This window comes from Diachasmimorpha longicaudata, chromosome 12 (assembly GCF_034640455.1).
Source record: "Diachasmimorpha longicaudata isolate KC_UGA_2023 chromosome 12, iyDiaLong2, whole genome shotgun sequence".
Taxonomy (NCBI): Eukaryota; Metazoa; Arthropoda; class Insecta; order Hymenoptera; family Braconidae; genus Diachasmimorpha; species Diachasmimorpha longicaudata.
The window spans coordinates 5,392,384-5,409,974 of NC_087236.1; the positions used below are offsets into that span (position 1 = coordinate 5,392,384).

Genomic DNA, 17,591 nt, shown 5'->3' on the forward strand with positions numbered 1-17,591 from the left:
CCATCATCTCCAGTCCCGCGTGATAGTTTACCCGGGAGATGGAAAAAATAGTCGATTATTTAAAGCTCTGAATCAATAACTCAAATGTCTTGCCGAGTTGATACGGTATTTTGTTGCAGCCACCCTTACGAAATCCACCTTTCGTTTCGGATGCAAATGATACGGCCAATGGGGAGATTCGTCAGCTGTTGAGACATCCAGACTTGATGATTATGCGCAATAGTTGGGCCTTTTTTTCTAGTCACGCACGATTGGACGCAGCTTGGCAAGAAGGATGTCCCGGATGAAGGGGATAAAAATCACAACAACTGGCCAGCCAATTGCCAAGGTGACGACATAGGGGTGACCTGGGGAGTTGAATTTCCGTGAACATGGTTAAGTGCAGACAGTATCGCTTTATCATCTTGTCCATCTGGGAAACTCACGCATGACTGGATATCTCGTGTATGGAGATTAGTTGGGCTGCTTGGACTCATTGAAGAATGTCTTGGGTTGGAGATTGATATCGATTGGAGCGTGAGTCATTCATCGTTTTCCCTGGTGGGGCTGGAGTCGACTTTTTCTGCTGTGGAATTTCCACGTTCGAAAAGAGGTGGATTTCAGGGGGAAGTGGTGAGCGGGGGAGGGTTTAGGGGGTGTAAGGGGGGGAGGAGATGGGAGGAGGAATTTCCAGGGGAGATCACTCGAGGAGGTGTGAGTTGGCAGGATACGTCAGCCGGGGGACGACGTCGGTCGTCCTCTTGTCCTCGCGACCGGTTCGCTGATTGTCCAATAGAAATTCGGCACGGAAAACACCGGTCAGGATAATGTATTCCTCGGGGCTCCGGGCACCTCCGACTTTCACCGCTGGGACGGGTTATTCGCGTAACAAAATGATATCACATTGAAATTGAATATTGACCATCGACGCGAGTTGAACTCTCTCACATGAATCTTATCCGGGTGTATAACACGTACCAACGATCTAAGCGACCTCTGCTCCACCTGCAGCGACCTTATACACTCGACGGGAGGTCAACGGGCATTATCGACTGCCGAGTGATTTGTTGCTGAGACGCGGGAACCTATTGATTTTTCAGGGGTTTCAATTCACATCCTTTCGTGGTATTGAAAAATTACTTCATTTTTCATTCGTTGCCGCTGAAAATATCGAGAAAATCAATCTCCTCGGGGGAAAATTACTGCGGGAATTTTACGGGAGATATTCTCGGGTTGGGTGTAATGTCCGGGGTATATTATGTTGTATATGGTGGATGGAACACTGGGTTAGCGATTTTTAGGTCAAGTTTTAACATAAAAAAATATTTTAAAAATTATAATTGACCTCCAAAAAATTTAAAATCCATCTTTGATATATATTTCTTTATACCAAACGAAATTTTGATTAATAATTAGACCTTCAGAGGGAGACATGTGGAACAAAATGATAATCAATCATTTTTTAGGCGGTTTTAAAACTAACCTTCGTCCCTTGGAGGTCTAATTTTTACCTAAAATTTCTTTCCGCGCAGCTGGTATTTCTGTCTTTGGAGATAATGGCAGGCGGCCTCTCACGGCTGCATTCGACCATTTGTGGGATGCATACACCACTGGGCTCGTTATTTCAACTACGATCGCTCACAGATGCATTACGCACTTCTCTGTTTTGGCGTTATTGCCACTTCGATCGTGATAGAGTTCGATTTTCCCCTTTGTCGTTTCCACGATGTATCGTTATTTTATCCCGTTGTCCCTAGTTGTTACGTGTCTAATTGTTCCGCGTACCTTTGCCGTCAATTATCGATGGTTATGTATGGGCCAGAAGGGTTACCGGTTGTTCTTATTGCGCCAATAATTTTACAATAAAAAAAGGAATGAAATGTGGCTCAAAGAGCCTCCGGTATTTCAAGTTCTCCGGGTGCGTCGAATTATTTAAACAAAAAAAATATTACAGACCTCATTCTCCCGCATTTTACATCTTCATTTGCGCGCGTTCATTGGGTAACAAATGAAATATCGATTAATTAATTGCAGCAATTAATTAACTAGTAAAAATTATGCAGAACTTTCAAGATTTTGCAGTTGAATTTTCAGTGGTGCGAGTCGTTTTTGGATCAGACGTTTGAATAGAAAACTCTTTCTATATTTCTACTCATAATTGCCGATGTTTAGGAACTTAATTAACAATTATATATTGCAAATACATAATACACTGTCGCAGGTGGTTAAATTCCCTGAGATATCTTTATTGAAACCCTCTGAAATCCTAATCCCCCTTTTTCCTGTTTTTTTTTCTCCGCAATTCACCTCCTCGTGTCTCGCCCAACCGGCAATTCTCGGTTCAGAGGCACCTAGACTCTGACTGGTATCGATCTCATAGCATTCACCTCGCGGAGTCGCACACGAGGAAAAAGAGATTGTGCCAAGGATGCGCTCGCAATGCGTCTGTTCGATCGATTGTGAGAAGAAAAATTGATGCCATTTTCAATAAAATGTTTGCCGCACCGATAACATCGACATCACAATAATTCATTAACGTATATCTGTGATATCGAAAGTCCGATTAAACCAACGAGCATTACGGTGTGGAAAAAATTAACATTTCAAAAAATATATTGAACGTACGCAATTTTTATTGAATATTTAAGCAAAAATTCAAATTAAATTAAATTTTTAAAAATATTTGTCTTCTCGAAAAACAAAATCAGATAAAAATTGAACTTCCATGAGGGAAACCGGAGATAAGGGTGAGTTTTACCTTATTTTTCCAACAAAACTACCCCAACACCTCACCCCCTAAACCTCTAATTCTCCCCCAAAATTTCGTTCCCTCAAAAATAAATAAATATCCCCCCAAATACCATCACTACCCGACGCAAATCACCCCACACCCACTTCTCTCCCCACCCCCTACATTCCCCTTCCCCCTCCCCTACCACCACCCGTTAAAAAAACCTCCCCTTTCCGCGAAACCTCCGCACTCCCGATAGCATCGCCATTACAATGCTTCATTGAGCCGTCGAAGCTCTATCGAAAGTGCTTCCCCCCCCTCTAACCTTTAATTAATGCGTAATCTAAAGGGATGTTATCGCGTCTCCGGCGTTAAAACCCACCGTCAGTAAAAAAAAAAAAATAGAAAATTGACGGGGAAAAGGGGATTCGGAAAATAAAAAATCATTAAAACGTGATTATGGGAATAATAAATTAACGCGCAGGACCTTATCATGCATTATAATTCATCAAGCTACGTTACGTGCCTTCGCTTGTTCGCACACTTTTGTACATAATCACTACCACTCGTCTCCATCCCATCGTCCCCGCTGTTTCCGCGCATTAACCTCATAAAACTCTAACGGCAACTCGTCTCCTCTCCTCCCAGACAACTCATCTGTGCATACAACGCACACTATTATTGTATGTGTACCGTAGAAGACAGGATATGGAAAACAAATGGGTGGTGAGGGGGGTGGATGGGCAGGGGGAGGAGGAGGAGGGGGTGGAGGACTTCGAGGGGTGAGGGGAATGTACTGTGGCGAAGACGTGACGTGAAAGTTTTGGTTATAGATGTGGGTAATGTTACAACTTAGGAAGGCAGTTCAAATGGAGACGAAAGTTCATGAGGCCGCTCTGCAATTAGCAGACTGTAAAGTTTAACTAACCCTGGCGTAGTGGGTGATAGACACACCCTGGCTTTTTATGCATATTCCAGATATTTTTTTTATTTATTTTTTTCTTGTGGAATGCATTGAACGAGAAGACGCAATGGTTGCATCGATAATACGGTAGTGAAACGATGTAATGGTTTTTTAAATTTTAGTATTAATTTAATGGGTATTTACTAACATTTATTTTTCGAGAATTTCGGAGTCTCGGGGTTTTATTGGTTTTTTAATGAGTGCGGGAGTGGATGTGGGTTCATAGTTAGGGGGTGGAAATAGGTAATTAATTGAAAAGGAAAAATGATTTGAAATTTAAATTAAAAAATAGAGGACTTAATTTATTTATATTTTATTTAGAAGGGGTGTGATGGTGAGTGGGGTGGATTCTGTTGATGTATTCATCACTTGAAGAGGAACGATCTTCGTGGGGAAAGTGTGGGGTGCAATACAAAAAGAAAAATAAATTATTATCATAAAAAAAAAAATATCAACATCCAACGTTCCCCAAAAAATAAAAAATCTCAAAACAACAAAACAATAAACCATAAACCCCAACCCCTATTAAATAACTATCATTTCCCCTCCCTCCCCTCCCCCACATTAAATCCCCCAAGCGATAAATTTCTGATTTAATTCCCCTCATAACCCCCTCACAATACGTTTAAAAACTCAACAACATCAACAGTAATTTCTCATCAGATCCACCTAATTAGCCAGTATCCACATTGCCGGACACTTTTTCCATAAGTCCCCCGAGTCTCTCGTTAGGCTCCATTAATGTTTCTCGTACCACTGTACCCCATACCATCACGGGCCCATGATCTTTGACACGTAATGGACTCAGAGTCGTCAGTTGAATACAACTGACAGGTCTCATTCCATCCCAAGTCCTCCACAGAAACATTCGTATTTTCCCTCCTCTATCCTCTCACCTCTCACCCATCCACATCCCTTCCATCGGCTTTTCTCTTCATCATGGGCATCATCTATTCACCCAGTGTGGCCGTGGCTAACCCCGAGCATTACTGGTAATAACGCGGTCTTACCTCGGCCATTCGTCTTCCTGCATATATGTGATATTAGGCTTCTCGATCTTGCAAACCTGCCAAGTGAATATACGCATTTGTGAGGGCCCCATTGCGCCAGGGTGATGGGAAGGGGGAGGGGGAAGGTAAATTTCATGTTATGAGCGGGAAAGAGATGCAATGGGATAATTGATAATACTAAACTCCGGGGTTAATCCGTCGATTTATGAGGATAACCTATAGTGTTGGATTTTTCAAATACCTTCAAATTGAGGGATAATCGGCAATTCCCTAATGCATGTAGTGTCAAGGAGGGGGGAGGGGGGGGGGGTGCGAAGAGAGATAAGTGGCCAATCGTGGGGGCCTCATCTGGGCCTTATGGTGGGTGATGAAGTGGTGTGGAGTGCGTGGGCGCATGTTGCGCGTGCAACATACGCTGCGCACGCTCTAATGGGTTTTTAGAAGGGCGGGGGGGGGAGGGGGAGGTTTTTTTGGTGGGGGGAAAAGTTGAGGTTTATGTAGGGGGGGGGGAAAAGTTGTGGTTTATGTGGGGGGGGATAATTTTTTTGTGGGAATTGGGGGTGAATTTTAATTTTGATTTGGGTGTGGGGAATATTGGGAGTGAAGGTTGTAATGATAATGAGGATGTGGGGATTATGATTTTTGGGGAAGGGGAGGGTGGAAATGTTAGGGGGTGTTTGTGGAGGTTTGTGGGGTGGGGAAGACACAGGGGAGTAGATTTTTTTTTCGGTTATTGGGAGGATAATGGGGACGAGAGAGTCATGAATGTGTTTGAGGTCGGGAATTACCGGGGGGAAATTATCGTAATTAACGGGTAACGTATCTGGGTAGCTTGGGTGGATGAGCACACCCGGTGGTAATTTGAAGCGCTAATTGTTGGGACGAGTGAAAGTATGACGCGTGCGACAGCCGTGTCACTGGGGCTGTTTTGGCGGGACCGAGGGGGAAGGGGGTGAGAGATATTTGAGACATGTGGGACAGTCTGGAGTGAAGGAGAGGATTTAAAAAAATTTAAAAGCCCATTATCTCAAAATCTGAGGGACCTAGGAAAAGGGTTGTCCCGACCTTTTTTGTAGGTCTCAGTTTACCCTACAAAAAAGCTCTCAACAAAATTTTCCCCATTTCCCTCAGATTCCGAGTAATACCCGGAAAACCATCAAACCGTCAAACTCATCGAATCGTTTCTTTCACTTCTCAATCTCATTTCGAATCATTCAAAAAATTGAAAAATTATTTTCATTCCCGTGATTATCCATAAAATTTCTGGTTCTACAACTTCTCAAGAAATGACCCACCAATCACGGAATCCCCAGCTGAGCTTTCCCTTGACAATCACCGCGCAAATGAAACAAATAATAAAAAAAAACAACACGTAATGATGTTTCCGTAAGGACCTGGGATACAATCCTTTTCCGCATAATCCTAACGGCTCTCAAAGTCTATTCCCGTCATGAACAACACGCGTGGTGTCTAATACACTGTGGGATCCTTACCCCTGCTTCCCACCCGTCGGCGTGCGTTTTATCTCATCCACCGCTAGAATAACAATAATAAAAATTGCCAAATCAGCGTCGGCTACTACTTTTATTACCGATTGAGTGTCTCAACGTATCGCGAAAATTTCACGTCCACGGGGCTCTTCTCCCCCTCCCTCTACCCAATCAATCATTATTTACAGTTTGCGATTGTGTGGATAAGATAAAAGGCAGAAACGATATGTAGCCCGCATATCTCGTTGTGTATACGTTATACCCGCGAATGTTGGTGCGCTCATGCTACAAAGGCGTGAGAACATCGATTCTAATGGTCAACGGTCAGCCCGTCGTGTACCAGGATTACCGATAGGATCTTCCCTTAAGTGCGATATAATGTCATAACTCCAGAAAACGGCGCAATGCAGTCTCTCCTTTTCTCCCTCATTGGTGTACGCGCTGGTGATGGAATACGATTCTCATCCCTCGCACCTGCGAGTGGTGATATTATTTACACGTGAGTCATTCCGCGAGGTTTGCGATGACTCTGGTGTCGGGGGGAGAGGGATACTGAGGGGGTTCTGGGAAATGGGGTCATGGGGGCCCGGATGAGGATCGGGGGATTTAAATTGCGGTGGATAGGGTGGGGCTTGGGGGGGTGGAGGGACAGGGGAAGTGGTGAAAATCGGAAGGACGGAATTCCGAAGGGAATATCTCGGTTGGTAAGGGAGATAGCGGAATTTTTGGTTATACCGAATTTGTGGGGAAAGTCGAGAGGAAGAAAAAAGGTATTGACGAATATTTTGGTATCTGGTGTTGATTAGGAGATATTTAGGGATAATTAGGAGTTCAGACAAGATTTGCTGAAAAATGAATACGTTTTGGTGGAAAAAAATTAACAATAATTTTTTCCGTAGGGATTTTTCTTAAAAAATTAATTTTGTAGTTCAAATTTGTCTCAGACCTCCAGGAATTAATCACTCGATTTATTTTCATTTTATTTATTTATCATTTTATTTTTTTATTGAAAAAATTTCTCCGGTTGACGTCAAATCTCCAGAATAAATTCGAAACGAATGTCTTAAATTGTAAACCGTAAAAGTCTCCATTTTTAATTCACAAACACCTGTACCTCACCCGTGACACCATTGATATTTGTATCTTCATTCACATTCCAACGCTCCAAAGCCATAAATTTGCCACACACACTGCCATAAAGGACGGGGAATCACATCACAATCGTCGTGATAACTTTCCTTTCCAATTTTTCATAGGTACGATTTCACCTGCTCTCTTCAGGCATTCACCTTTTACGGCGAAAAACTAATGCGAGACACTGCTTGGTACACGTGTGAAAAACCGTCACGTATTCATCGTACATCGGTTGATCCTAAATGCAGAGTTAATGCGCACCTGTCGCACCGGTGTAGATGTACGATCTCTATCATAACCTACTGTGCATCGTAATTTGAATTTAATCAGTCGGTCAATCCATAAATCGTGGGGTTCCAGTCAATCATAATCATTCATGGGGAACATTAATTTTTGTCCTGAGGGAGAAGCGATGTTTTCATTTATTGTATTTGGTAATTAATGAAGCATTGATGAGGATCGATGACAACTCTTCAAGGGATCTCCAAATAATTTTTAAGATAATTTTTTTAATTAATGAGAGATTCCCGCGATTTTTCAAAAAGTCGTGTATTCTGTTGATTAAGCTGAATATAATTACCGTATAATTAAATTTTATAAGTATTTTTAAGGAGAAGGAAAATCAGTCAATGGAAAAATCCAGTGGACAGACGTAACAGCAAATAAAATATTAATAAATAAATAATAAATACTCCGGTGACGTATCGCACGAAGAATTCATGATCAACTCTGAGCCTTCGACTCAGTAGATTCAGCACATTTTTTCCTCCTCCATTTCCCCGCCCCAGGAAAATGTGGGTCATGATTTTGACCCGAAGGTCGATCCATTGATCTCCCCACAACCTCAGAAAAACCACAGACCGCAGTATCACGCGCTTTGACCATAAATTTTCATCCACCTCCCGATCAACAGGAACTAATGACTTCATTTCCGCTGGTAACGAGTTTTTTTTCTCCCAAAGATTGTGAATGTCAGAGACAAGGCGAGACTTGATGGACCAAATCGAATGAAAAGCGTTTATAAACGGCATTCCCTGTTTACAAGCAAACGTCTGATAATGATCAGGCTGTGGAATATGTAGTGTTTTGCACAACCCGGAAAAAAAACCGGGTTTAGCTTTTGCCCGGCAACTCTCCTAGGCGTGTCGAGGCGTTCCTCGTACCCTGGCTACGTCGTTGGTGGTAAAACTTGGCGTGTGCACTCTACGTCTGATGCGTACGGTCGTTAACCACTTTCTTTCGTTGGACTTGATAATCGTTTCGCGGGGCATTTTTACGCGATTTAACATTTTTCTTATTTTTATTTTTATGAAAATATTCGAAAAAAACCGTCAGTAATTACATATTAATTTATTTATCAAAACGAGGACTTCAATTATGCCTCGTTTTTACCCCGCATCATCGACTTTTTATCTATATTCCATGAAATATAAATAACAAAAGCAGAATTGTTGAAATTATTCTCAACTCGACGTAAATTTACCAATAAAAAATTTATATATGTGTCTGGATAGCATCCTACTAAGCCACGATGAGTGGCCGACAGTCCGCCGGGGATGGGCCGGCACACTGGGCCAGTGTCGGCCGATTGTCGGCATACATTCTAGTATATCTGCATATATCCCATGAATATATACATTTTTTTATTGCAGTAAAGAATAAATTTGTATATTTTTTCGTGTTTAAAGAGATGCAGAGGCTTAAAAAATCGTTAACACGACTTAAAAGAACAACTCATAGCCTTGAATGACACTAAACCGATCCCATAAAATCTAGATCATCCGGAAAAGCCTCGGGACATGTCATCCCACTGACTCATGCGCCTCCTTGGCAAACTAACTGTCGGAAAATACGACAAGGACGCGTCTTACTGCGATGCGTGTGTGCCACCGCGGGCACTATGTTTCGCATCCTATCGATCGTAACCACCGATCGATCTCCTCAAAGACGTGGCTCGCGAATAAATCGTTATTCCCCGAGTTTTTACACGTCCACGAGAAACAAACATCCACGAGCCCCTGGTATACAGGTATATATCGATTATACTCTTATACGACATATCGTACACGTTTGTACATTTATAAGACAGTGGACGGCGCCGATTTGTAATTCGAGATTAGAATCGATCCACTTGGTGAGGTACCAGCGGTATTTCTATGAAGTGATACCAGTCAATAATATCAGACGGGAGGAAGCACACATACCATGTTGCAACTACTCGCCAACGATTGAAGAATCACATTTCACGTTTTTCAGTGATTTTTTTTTCATCGATTCGATTATTCCGATTTATTTAGTTTTTACTTTTTTTTTCTGGGGTCTGTAATGGACGACTCGCCTGTCATGACTGGAACCGAGTAGACGAGTCGTAATAAATCTTGACAGGAATCATTTTTTAATGACTTTGTCTCCCTAATTTTTTCAATTCATTACTACATTTTTTTTTACTTTTCATAGCCAATTTCAGACGTTTTACACCTCTCAAATTATTACTATTATTTTTATCGTGGCTTTTGTTGTCTAGAGGTTCGTAAATTACACTTTCGAGCCTCTCAATAATTTCCGAATCTTTCGTATTTACATTTTTTATTCTGTCATGAATTTATCTTTCACTTCGTCCTCTCTTTTACGACAGTTGTACCATCAAATTTGAGTAATTTCTCCCAGACGTCGCGGGATAATTAAATAAAGGAGAATAAAAGTAACTCATCAAAGACGTTTTTGCAATTTCGCCTTTTAACGGTAAATTTTTAATGGCTAGTGAACAAAAAAAAAATGAAGACTGAAAAAGAAATTTTCATTCACCGACATCTTATTGTAAAAATGAAAATTCTGATTTCAAGAGATTTATAATTAATGTTTAATAATCGAATTTATTTGCTTTCCAGTGTCTCCCGCACTGCCCCTCGTCGACGTCGTACGGGGACGAGACCCCGACAGGGACAGGAAGAGGGAGCACATATGTGATAGAGAGTCCCATCAGTCCGGCCAGGAACGTGAGACTAGAGATACCCGGGAAAAACACAGGGACAGAGAGCGAGACAGACTGCGGGAACGGGAACGTGACGTATCGGTCTGTGGAATTGAACCACCTGATCCCGTTTTCGTATCGTCCTCAGCGGCTCTGCTCGCACTGCAGAGGATAAAAGAGGCCTCGCTGTAAGTACACAATGGTGTTCATGGTTGGATGGTGTAGGGGGAGGGTAATTCATCTCGCCGAATTCGGTAATCGATACATTTGTTCGAGGAGGGGAGAAGCCCAAAAATCGGAGATTGGGGAATGCAGATAATGAAATCTCGCGGTGAAAGTTTTTATTTCGCAAAAATGAGAAGAGAAATTTCTGACCTTTTGACGATTTTTGGAATTCGAGGGCTCAGGTCTAGGCGAGACAATTTTTTATTTCGTTTTTGAGGGGTTTAATGACTCGAAGAAATGATCAGGAGAAATTAGTAGTCGACTGAGGGGGAATTTCACGGGAATTCACAGTCATTAGGTGATTTATTATTGTCCAAATTAATTAATTTGAATTAGTTTGTTAATTTTTTATGGGAGCCAGTGGGTGTTTGATGTGAAGTGTAGGGGGAATATTTGAGAATTGAAATGACGGTCTTGATGGGAATTTCATGGAATTCCCTGGAATGAGAGCTAGGGACCCCGCGGACGAGGCGCGAAATGCAATTTTTCGATTAGTAAATACGTAAATCTGAGAAAAAGTGTTGTCTCGTCAGTGTATCATTCTCACGTGATAGTTCCAACAAACTGCGTGTTTTCCAGCATTCACATAGCCAGCACCCGCATACAGCAACACTGCAATGGCATTCAAGGAGATGTGCGCCCTCCCGCAGTGAATTCTCATCCGCTCAAGATACTTTACGAGAAAATTCAACATCTCCCGGCAAAACAGCGAGCTTCCCTCCCTTTAACCTTTTTTCTACGGTTCATACGTATCTATCGGATCGCGAAAGACTTCCTCCAGGGTCGAGGATAAAATGCGAAACGGATAGGAGAGATGTTAGCATGCCACAAGTGTACATATATATGACGGTTGTTGAGAACATGAGAGCCGGAAAAGGGCCATAGGACAGAGGGGGGGATTTAACAAATTATATTGTCCACAGTTTCTCCCATCGTTTGTTATAAACTTGAGAATAAAAAAATAAAAAATTAGGATTCGGTGGAAAGTGGAAAATTGTTTTTTTCAATGATTTCGCGATGAGAATTTTTTAATTGTTTTTGGTTCTGATAATTTATGAGTTTTTGAACTGAATTTTAATGGTCATTTCGATTCTCAGACTTTGGAAATTGAGGGAAATTTGGGGTTTTGAAATTTTAGATTTTTTGAGGGTTTAAATTTTAATTAGATTCAATTAAAAGCCGATTAAACAAAGGGTGAGATACCTTACCCACCCGAAAATCATTTAAAGCCCCTTCAAGACGCAAAGTTACACTAAAAAAAATTTAATAAACATTAGCCCTCTAGAGGGCTAGATGCCAATCGTAAAACTACCCTTCCTCCCTCATTTCACCCCCGAGAGGCGAATTTATCAAATTTTTACCTAAAATATCTTTCCGCGTACCCGTGCGATTGCTCAAGTTGAGTCTGTACCCGAGTCGTTAGACTCAGCGACGAAGGGATTTCATCATGATGTCTCTCGCCGTCCAATCGGAGTCTTGGGCCGCGCACGCCTGTCCAGGTTAGCCACAAGAGAGGCAAAACCTGAGCTTAAAACTCCCAGGCTATTCCGCTGGGAGTCATTTCACGGTGGGAAAACCGGCCTCTTGATCTCGATACTCTTACCCAGTTGGATTGGTAACCCTCTGGGTGTACAGACCTAAAGGGATATATCAGCCTGGAAATAAACCTCGTATCAATGCATTTCACTGTATAAACTCCGGTTAAAGTACGACATCAAATGTCTCACAGCGTGTCCACCCGTGGTAACGCGATTTATGCTAGTTTAACCGCTGCCTCATGATGTTGTTTATGACTGGGATACCCTGCGCCGTCGCTTCTACATTTCGATGAAATACGAGTCAGTTAAGTGAATTATGTTCGTTAAAGACATCTCCAACCGCGCGAAAATAATAAAATGTATTCTTTGTTGTATTTACACTCGATAATTACTTTTTTTAAATATATTTACTGATTTTAATACTGGTTTTGTTCGCCATTTGCATTGAAATTCCCCCGAGTGCATTAATTAACGGAAAAAATGTTGAAATCAGCGAAAAAATCCGCACACACCGACAGAAAAATTATTAAAAAATTATGAAACACTTACGCATTTTTGTTTCCATGAAAGTTCAATAAAAAAATGCTGAACTGTACCGTTATTTTTAATAAATATTGTTTTAACTGACAGGTTACCCAACAGCAACGTAATTTTTCAAGAATTTTGCTCTTCATCTCTAATACTAAATTATAAATAAAATAATTGAATTACTAATTAAATATCCGTATTGAAGATGAACTTTAACAAAATACTGAGTCAAAATTTTCCGTTACTCAGTGAAGAAATATCAATCACGAAATCCAATTCCCTGTGATTCGATTATCGAAACGCCAGTGGGAATAATAAAGTGATCGCACGATTGCTGGTATGGATGTATTATTAAGCGAGTTTATTGGTGCATAACCGAGACAAAACCACCTCTCCTCATCGTGCTGCCGGTTTATTCCCCCCCTACCCCTTTACTCCCCTCGTACCTCCTCCCCCTCTCACCCCCTTCTGTGCCGACCGTGTGTGGAAAGTAAAGAGAAATTACACCGAGTCGTGGGCTTTTTTTTTCCTGTGTTAAAACACATGAACAAGAGGGATAGACTAGTAATCGATCTGAAGTCTGCACCAATCTCCGGATGAAGACGTCTTGTACGATATTATTCCCATGATTATCGATATTCCTGATGGGAGAATGGCGGTTGTAGACTGTCAGGTTTCTCGCTGCCAATGCGAGGATTTTTTTTGGAAATTTATGGAGAGGACATCGACATTGGAAAGGACTTTGAAAATTTATGATTATGAGAGTTCAAGTTTTAGGTGAAATTTGGGGGATTTAAGGGGAAAAGGGGGAGGTACTAGAGCTTAATTAATTTTTTTATGGAATATAAATATTGAAAAATAAAATAACAGGAATTATTTAATTTTCCTCGAATTTTCCCGAAGGCAAAACCGATTAAATATTTGACTCTTCGGTTGAATCATTTATTCAGTTAATTATTCCGTAGAATTTGGTTAATTTTCACCGAATCAATGAATTAATATTGAAAGAATTAACTAGGAATTGAAGTAAAGAAGTGAATAAAATAATTAGCAGCAGATTTTAATCGCGTTTTATTTCGTAGGAAAGAATTAATTAACTCTCGGTAATAAGTAGACGAAACGTGACATTCAAAATCGAGTGGGACTTAATGTCACATCAGCATCGATCTTGATCACTGCCAATGCCACCTCATTCACATACTCATTGTTGATGTCCCGTTGCACCGCAAATGTCAGTACCCGGGTTACTCAGGTGTTTTGAATTATGAGAGCTAACCTTATTACTCTTTTTCTCCCAGGGTATTTCACAAACGGCCAACGCTGACACCAGGAATTGGATTGGGCGGACGTGGTAACAGCGGGGTTACCAGTAACGGTGGTAGTCTTGGCGTTGACGCTGACTGCGGTGATGCCCTCAAGCGGCGCAAGGTCCACAGGTGCGATGTCGCCGGATGTGACAAGGTCTACACCAAGAGTTCGCATCTCAAGGCGCACAAGAGAACGCACACCGGTAATTCATATTTTTTTGTTTATTGTTTACCTCTGAATGCGACTTAATTCATTAAGAATTCATTCATTGGGGGGTAATGGTACCTGCGCCGGAGAGACAGAGAGAGCAAAGATTTCCATTCATTATCTTTAAGATAATTAATTTAAAGAACGACAATTAATTCAGTCAAATTTGAAAAATTCAGAAAAATCAAGAATTGACAGCTAAAAAAAATAGTTTTCATGAACTTTTCTCCTCTAGAATTAAATGAATTTTGTAATAAACTACTTTCCACTTGATAATTAATCTTCTATTGAGTAATTAAGTTTAAACAATTTTTTCATCCTACTTGGATTTTTTTTTCTGAAGTAATCCCCTCGTTCTCGCAGCCCACTCCCCCAACTAGTTGAAAATACTTAATTACATAATTTAAAACAAAAAAGGAGTTAATTATGTGGACAATGGGGGGCACTTGAGCACGATTTCACGGCCCCTTTGGCCTTGGCTCTTGACGTACGATGTACGAAGAGAAATAGCATCGGTGTCGGCATTCGCGTAAATGGCAGAAGGAAATTGACTTTTTACCACAGCTCTATGAGGTTCGTGATCCCAGTCTACCCATGATACGGTGAATCGCCATAGTCTGATGCAGATTCCGGCCCATTGGCAATTATAACATCGAGGGGTCGAATTTCCCACGTTTCTATGATGCCGCATTGACGGCACTTGCACAACTGAACAAGTGTGGCGCTATCGATCCAAATAAGTTTTACAATGACGGAATATTTTTTTTTCCCCTCTTTCTTGTCCACCGGGAAGGATTACCGCGCGTGGGTAAAATGGGGGATTATATGGTGGCGCCGCTGGAGAAATGCGTAATTGGATAAATCGCAATGCTCGAGACTCCCATAAATCAAGAGTTCTCGCTGCCTCATCCGCGGTATTTTCCACTGACTGGGGGTAGAATCGCACAATTGGTGAGGGAGAGGTGCTGTGAAGACGTCAGGAGGTGTGAGTAAAAATATATTGCAATTAAAATAACTTTATTCTAGTCTACGGTTTATGGTCAAAGTCGGGGAGGAAATTATCATTTTACTCGTAACTGTCACACGTCAATCACCGCAAACCGCGATCCTGCGGATGTTTCTTTTGCATGGGAGGTTTTTAGCGGTGTAACGGGGAAATAGCGATGAACTTTTGTGATTTTTTATTGCACGAGAAACAATTAGAGGATTGCAACAAAAAATTGGGGGTTTTTTATTATTTTTGTCGTTTTAACCGCCATTTTTTGGGGGAATACGTATCACGTGGAAATTTGGGATTTTTATTTGTTGATTAGATGTAAACTGTCAATTTCTGTCGAATGGCCCGACATATCATACAATTAATAATTAAATAATTAATGATTCATTAGGATCGTAGAGTAATGGATCATCAATTGATTGAATTTTCCAAATAATTCAAATTTCGAGAGCAGAAGTGCAATTTTTATAAAAAATTTTCTTCTCGTGGCAGTTATTTACATTAAATATTTCTCACCGCACATGAAACACGTTTCGGCCATTAACCGAAGCGTTATAAATCCCGTGACAGTTTCACGATTGCGCTATAATATCCATTCGCCACCAAAATACCGGTGCCACACCTCTCGTGCCGCCCTCACTGTGTGCTCAGTACTTGAAATCATAATATCCAAAATACCCTACCACAATCTCACGTAAGTGGTTCCCCATAGGCACACAGTCAACCTCTCCCTAGGCACCAACAAAGGGGAGGATAAATAGCCCAGTGGTTACCTCGGGGATAGTAAACGATAGTCGAGCGGTAATATACTGTTAGAGACGCTTATACCCTAAGTCCTGCACACGCAGGACATTATCCTATATCGTTGTACCTCTCCGAGAGAAAATACCAGTGAAATAGTGTATAAAATCCACTTCCCCCACCCCTTACTGAGTTTTTCCCGAGTTACGACGATCACCGGATCGATAAAACATCATTACCCCGTGCACCAACGCAGTTGGACACCGTAGCGAATGCCTCCAGCGTGCGACACCCCACCGATCCATTAGCGAAGATAGCCCTATTATACCAGGTGTTATCCTCAGGGGGGGTTATGCCCCCTTCAATCGCAAAACACACATTATCAATTTTCACATCGTTCTTAATTATTTTCAACTGTCAATTCGCCCGGTGAATTAGTGCCTCGTTAGCTAGAGCTTAAAATTGAGAATTTTTTCGCGTGCGGAGAACAGTTCGATAATTCGATTACCTGAGACGTTCGATAGTTCTGGAGAAAAATTACAAAATTAGCGGAATAATCAAGAGATGCGGAGGAATTTTTATGTGACATTGGAGAAAAGTTGGGGGACTGACCATAATTTTCCTCTGTCATTTGGGAATTTTTCCCTCTAGAAATCTCGTAATTTCCAAATGATTTTGATTGGAATTCTCTTTTAATTAATTTTAATTGCCTCGTTCTTCATTTTTTCGAATGAAAAATTCGTTTCATGAAAAATCCTCGAAAACTGAATTTTCTTCCAATTAAAAAATACAAGATAAAGTGAATTTGATAAATTACAAGTTACAAAACTTAAACAAATGTGTCCTCTTTAATTTCTAATTAATGAAGATTCGATATTCACATTCAACCCCCACGTAAACTATGAAATCACGATTTAACATAAATTATCCCCAACAAATCTCTCTCGCAAATTCTCCTTCTCACAAATAAAAAAATCTTCTCAACCCTTTCATTTGTTACTAATTTATTAATAGCCCCATTACCCCAGGTGTTATTCCCAGGGGGTTCACCCCCTCAGTTGCAAAACACGCGTTATGAATTTTCAAATCGTTCTTAATTACGTCTAACTCTCAATTCGTATTTACTTTAATAGCTCATTAGTCCCCCTGCTACCCCCTACCCCACCTCGATGCATGCGCGACACCTCTGCGCGATTCTTATCTCAATGAGGTTATTAATTATCATCTGGGAATAATTCTCGTGAAAATTATCCGGCGCGAAGGGAATAAATCCGATGGGGTCGCGGATATCGCGTGATGTTTGACGGACGGGGGAAAATTCATGTCGCGTTTTATTCTTTCCTTTTGCGAACTCTTTTCTCCCCCTTTCATTTTACCTCGTCGCGGTGTAGAGATGCGGAGGCATTAACAATGCACCCCCGTGCTGCAGGCCGCATTCCAGTTGGGGTCAACGGTTTCCCCGGGCTGACCCGCGATGTTGGTTAAAGAAGGCTGTATCGTCGGGATAAGACGAGATGTGATCACGCGCCGACGACTACGGGGCCCTTCGGCTTGCGTGGTATTGTGGAATGATGGGTGAAACGGTTCGCCAATTTTTTTTTGTGATATTTATTGCGCGAAAAATAATTAGGGGATTGAAACAAAAAATTGGCGTTTTTTAATCATATTTTTTGTGAGAATATCACACGGATTTTTAGAATTTTAATTTGTTGATTAGAATTATTGGAAACTGCAGATTTCTGTTGAACAATTTTTTTACAGTAAAATC

The 17,591-nt window shown here is 41.2% G+C and overlaps 2 protein-coding genes across 7 annotated transcripts in view; one reads left to right on the forward strand and one right to left on the reverse strand.

Moving 5' to 3' along the window:
- The window catches only part of LOC135168246 (Krueppel-like factor 3), a 152,392-nt gene that overhangs the window by 127,517 nt on the left and 7,284 nt on the right, over positions 1-17,591 (forward strand). Inside the window, exons 5-6 of the mRNA XM_064132240.1 lie at positions 10,197-10,467; positions 13,869-14,080. Coding sequence (XP_063988310.1) covers positions 10,197-10,467; positions 13,869-14,080 — 483 coding nt within the window. The remainder of the gene's footprint in view (positions 1-10,196; positions 10,468-13,868; positions 14,081-17,591) is intronic.
- Positions 1-17,591, reverse strand: part of LOC135168252 (guanine nucleotide exchange factor MSS4 homolog) — a 124,818-nt gene that overhangs the window by 90,731 nt on the left and 16,496 nt on the right. The window lies entirely within an intron of this gene.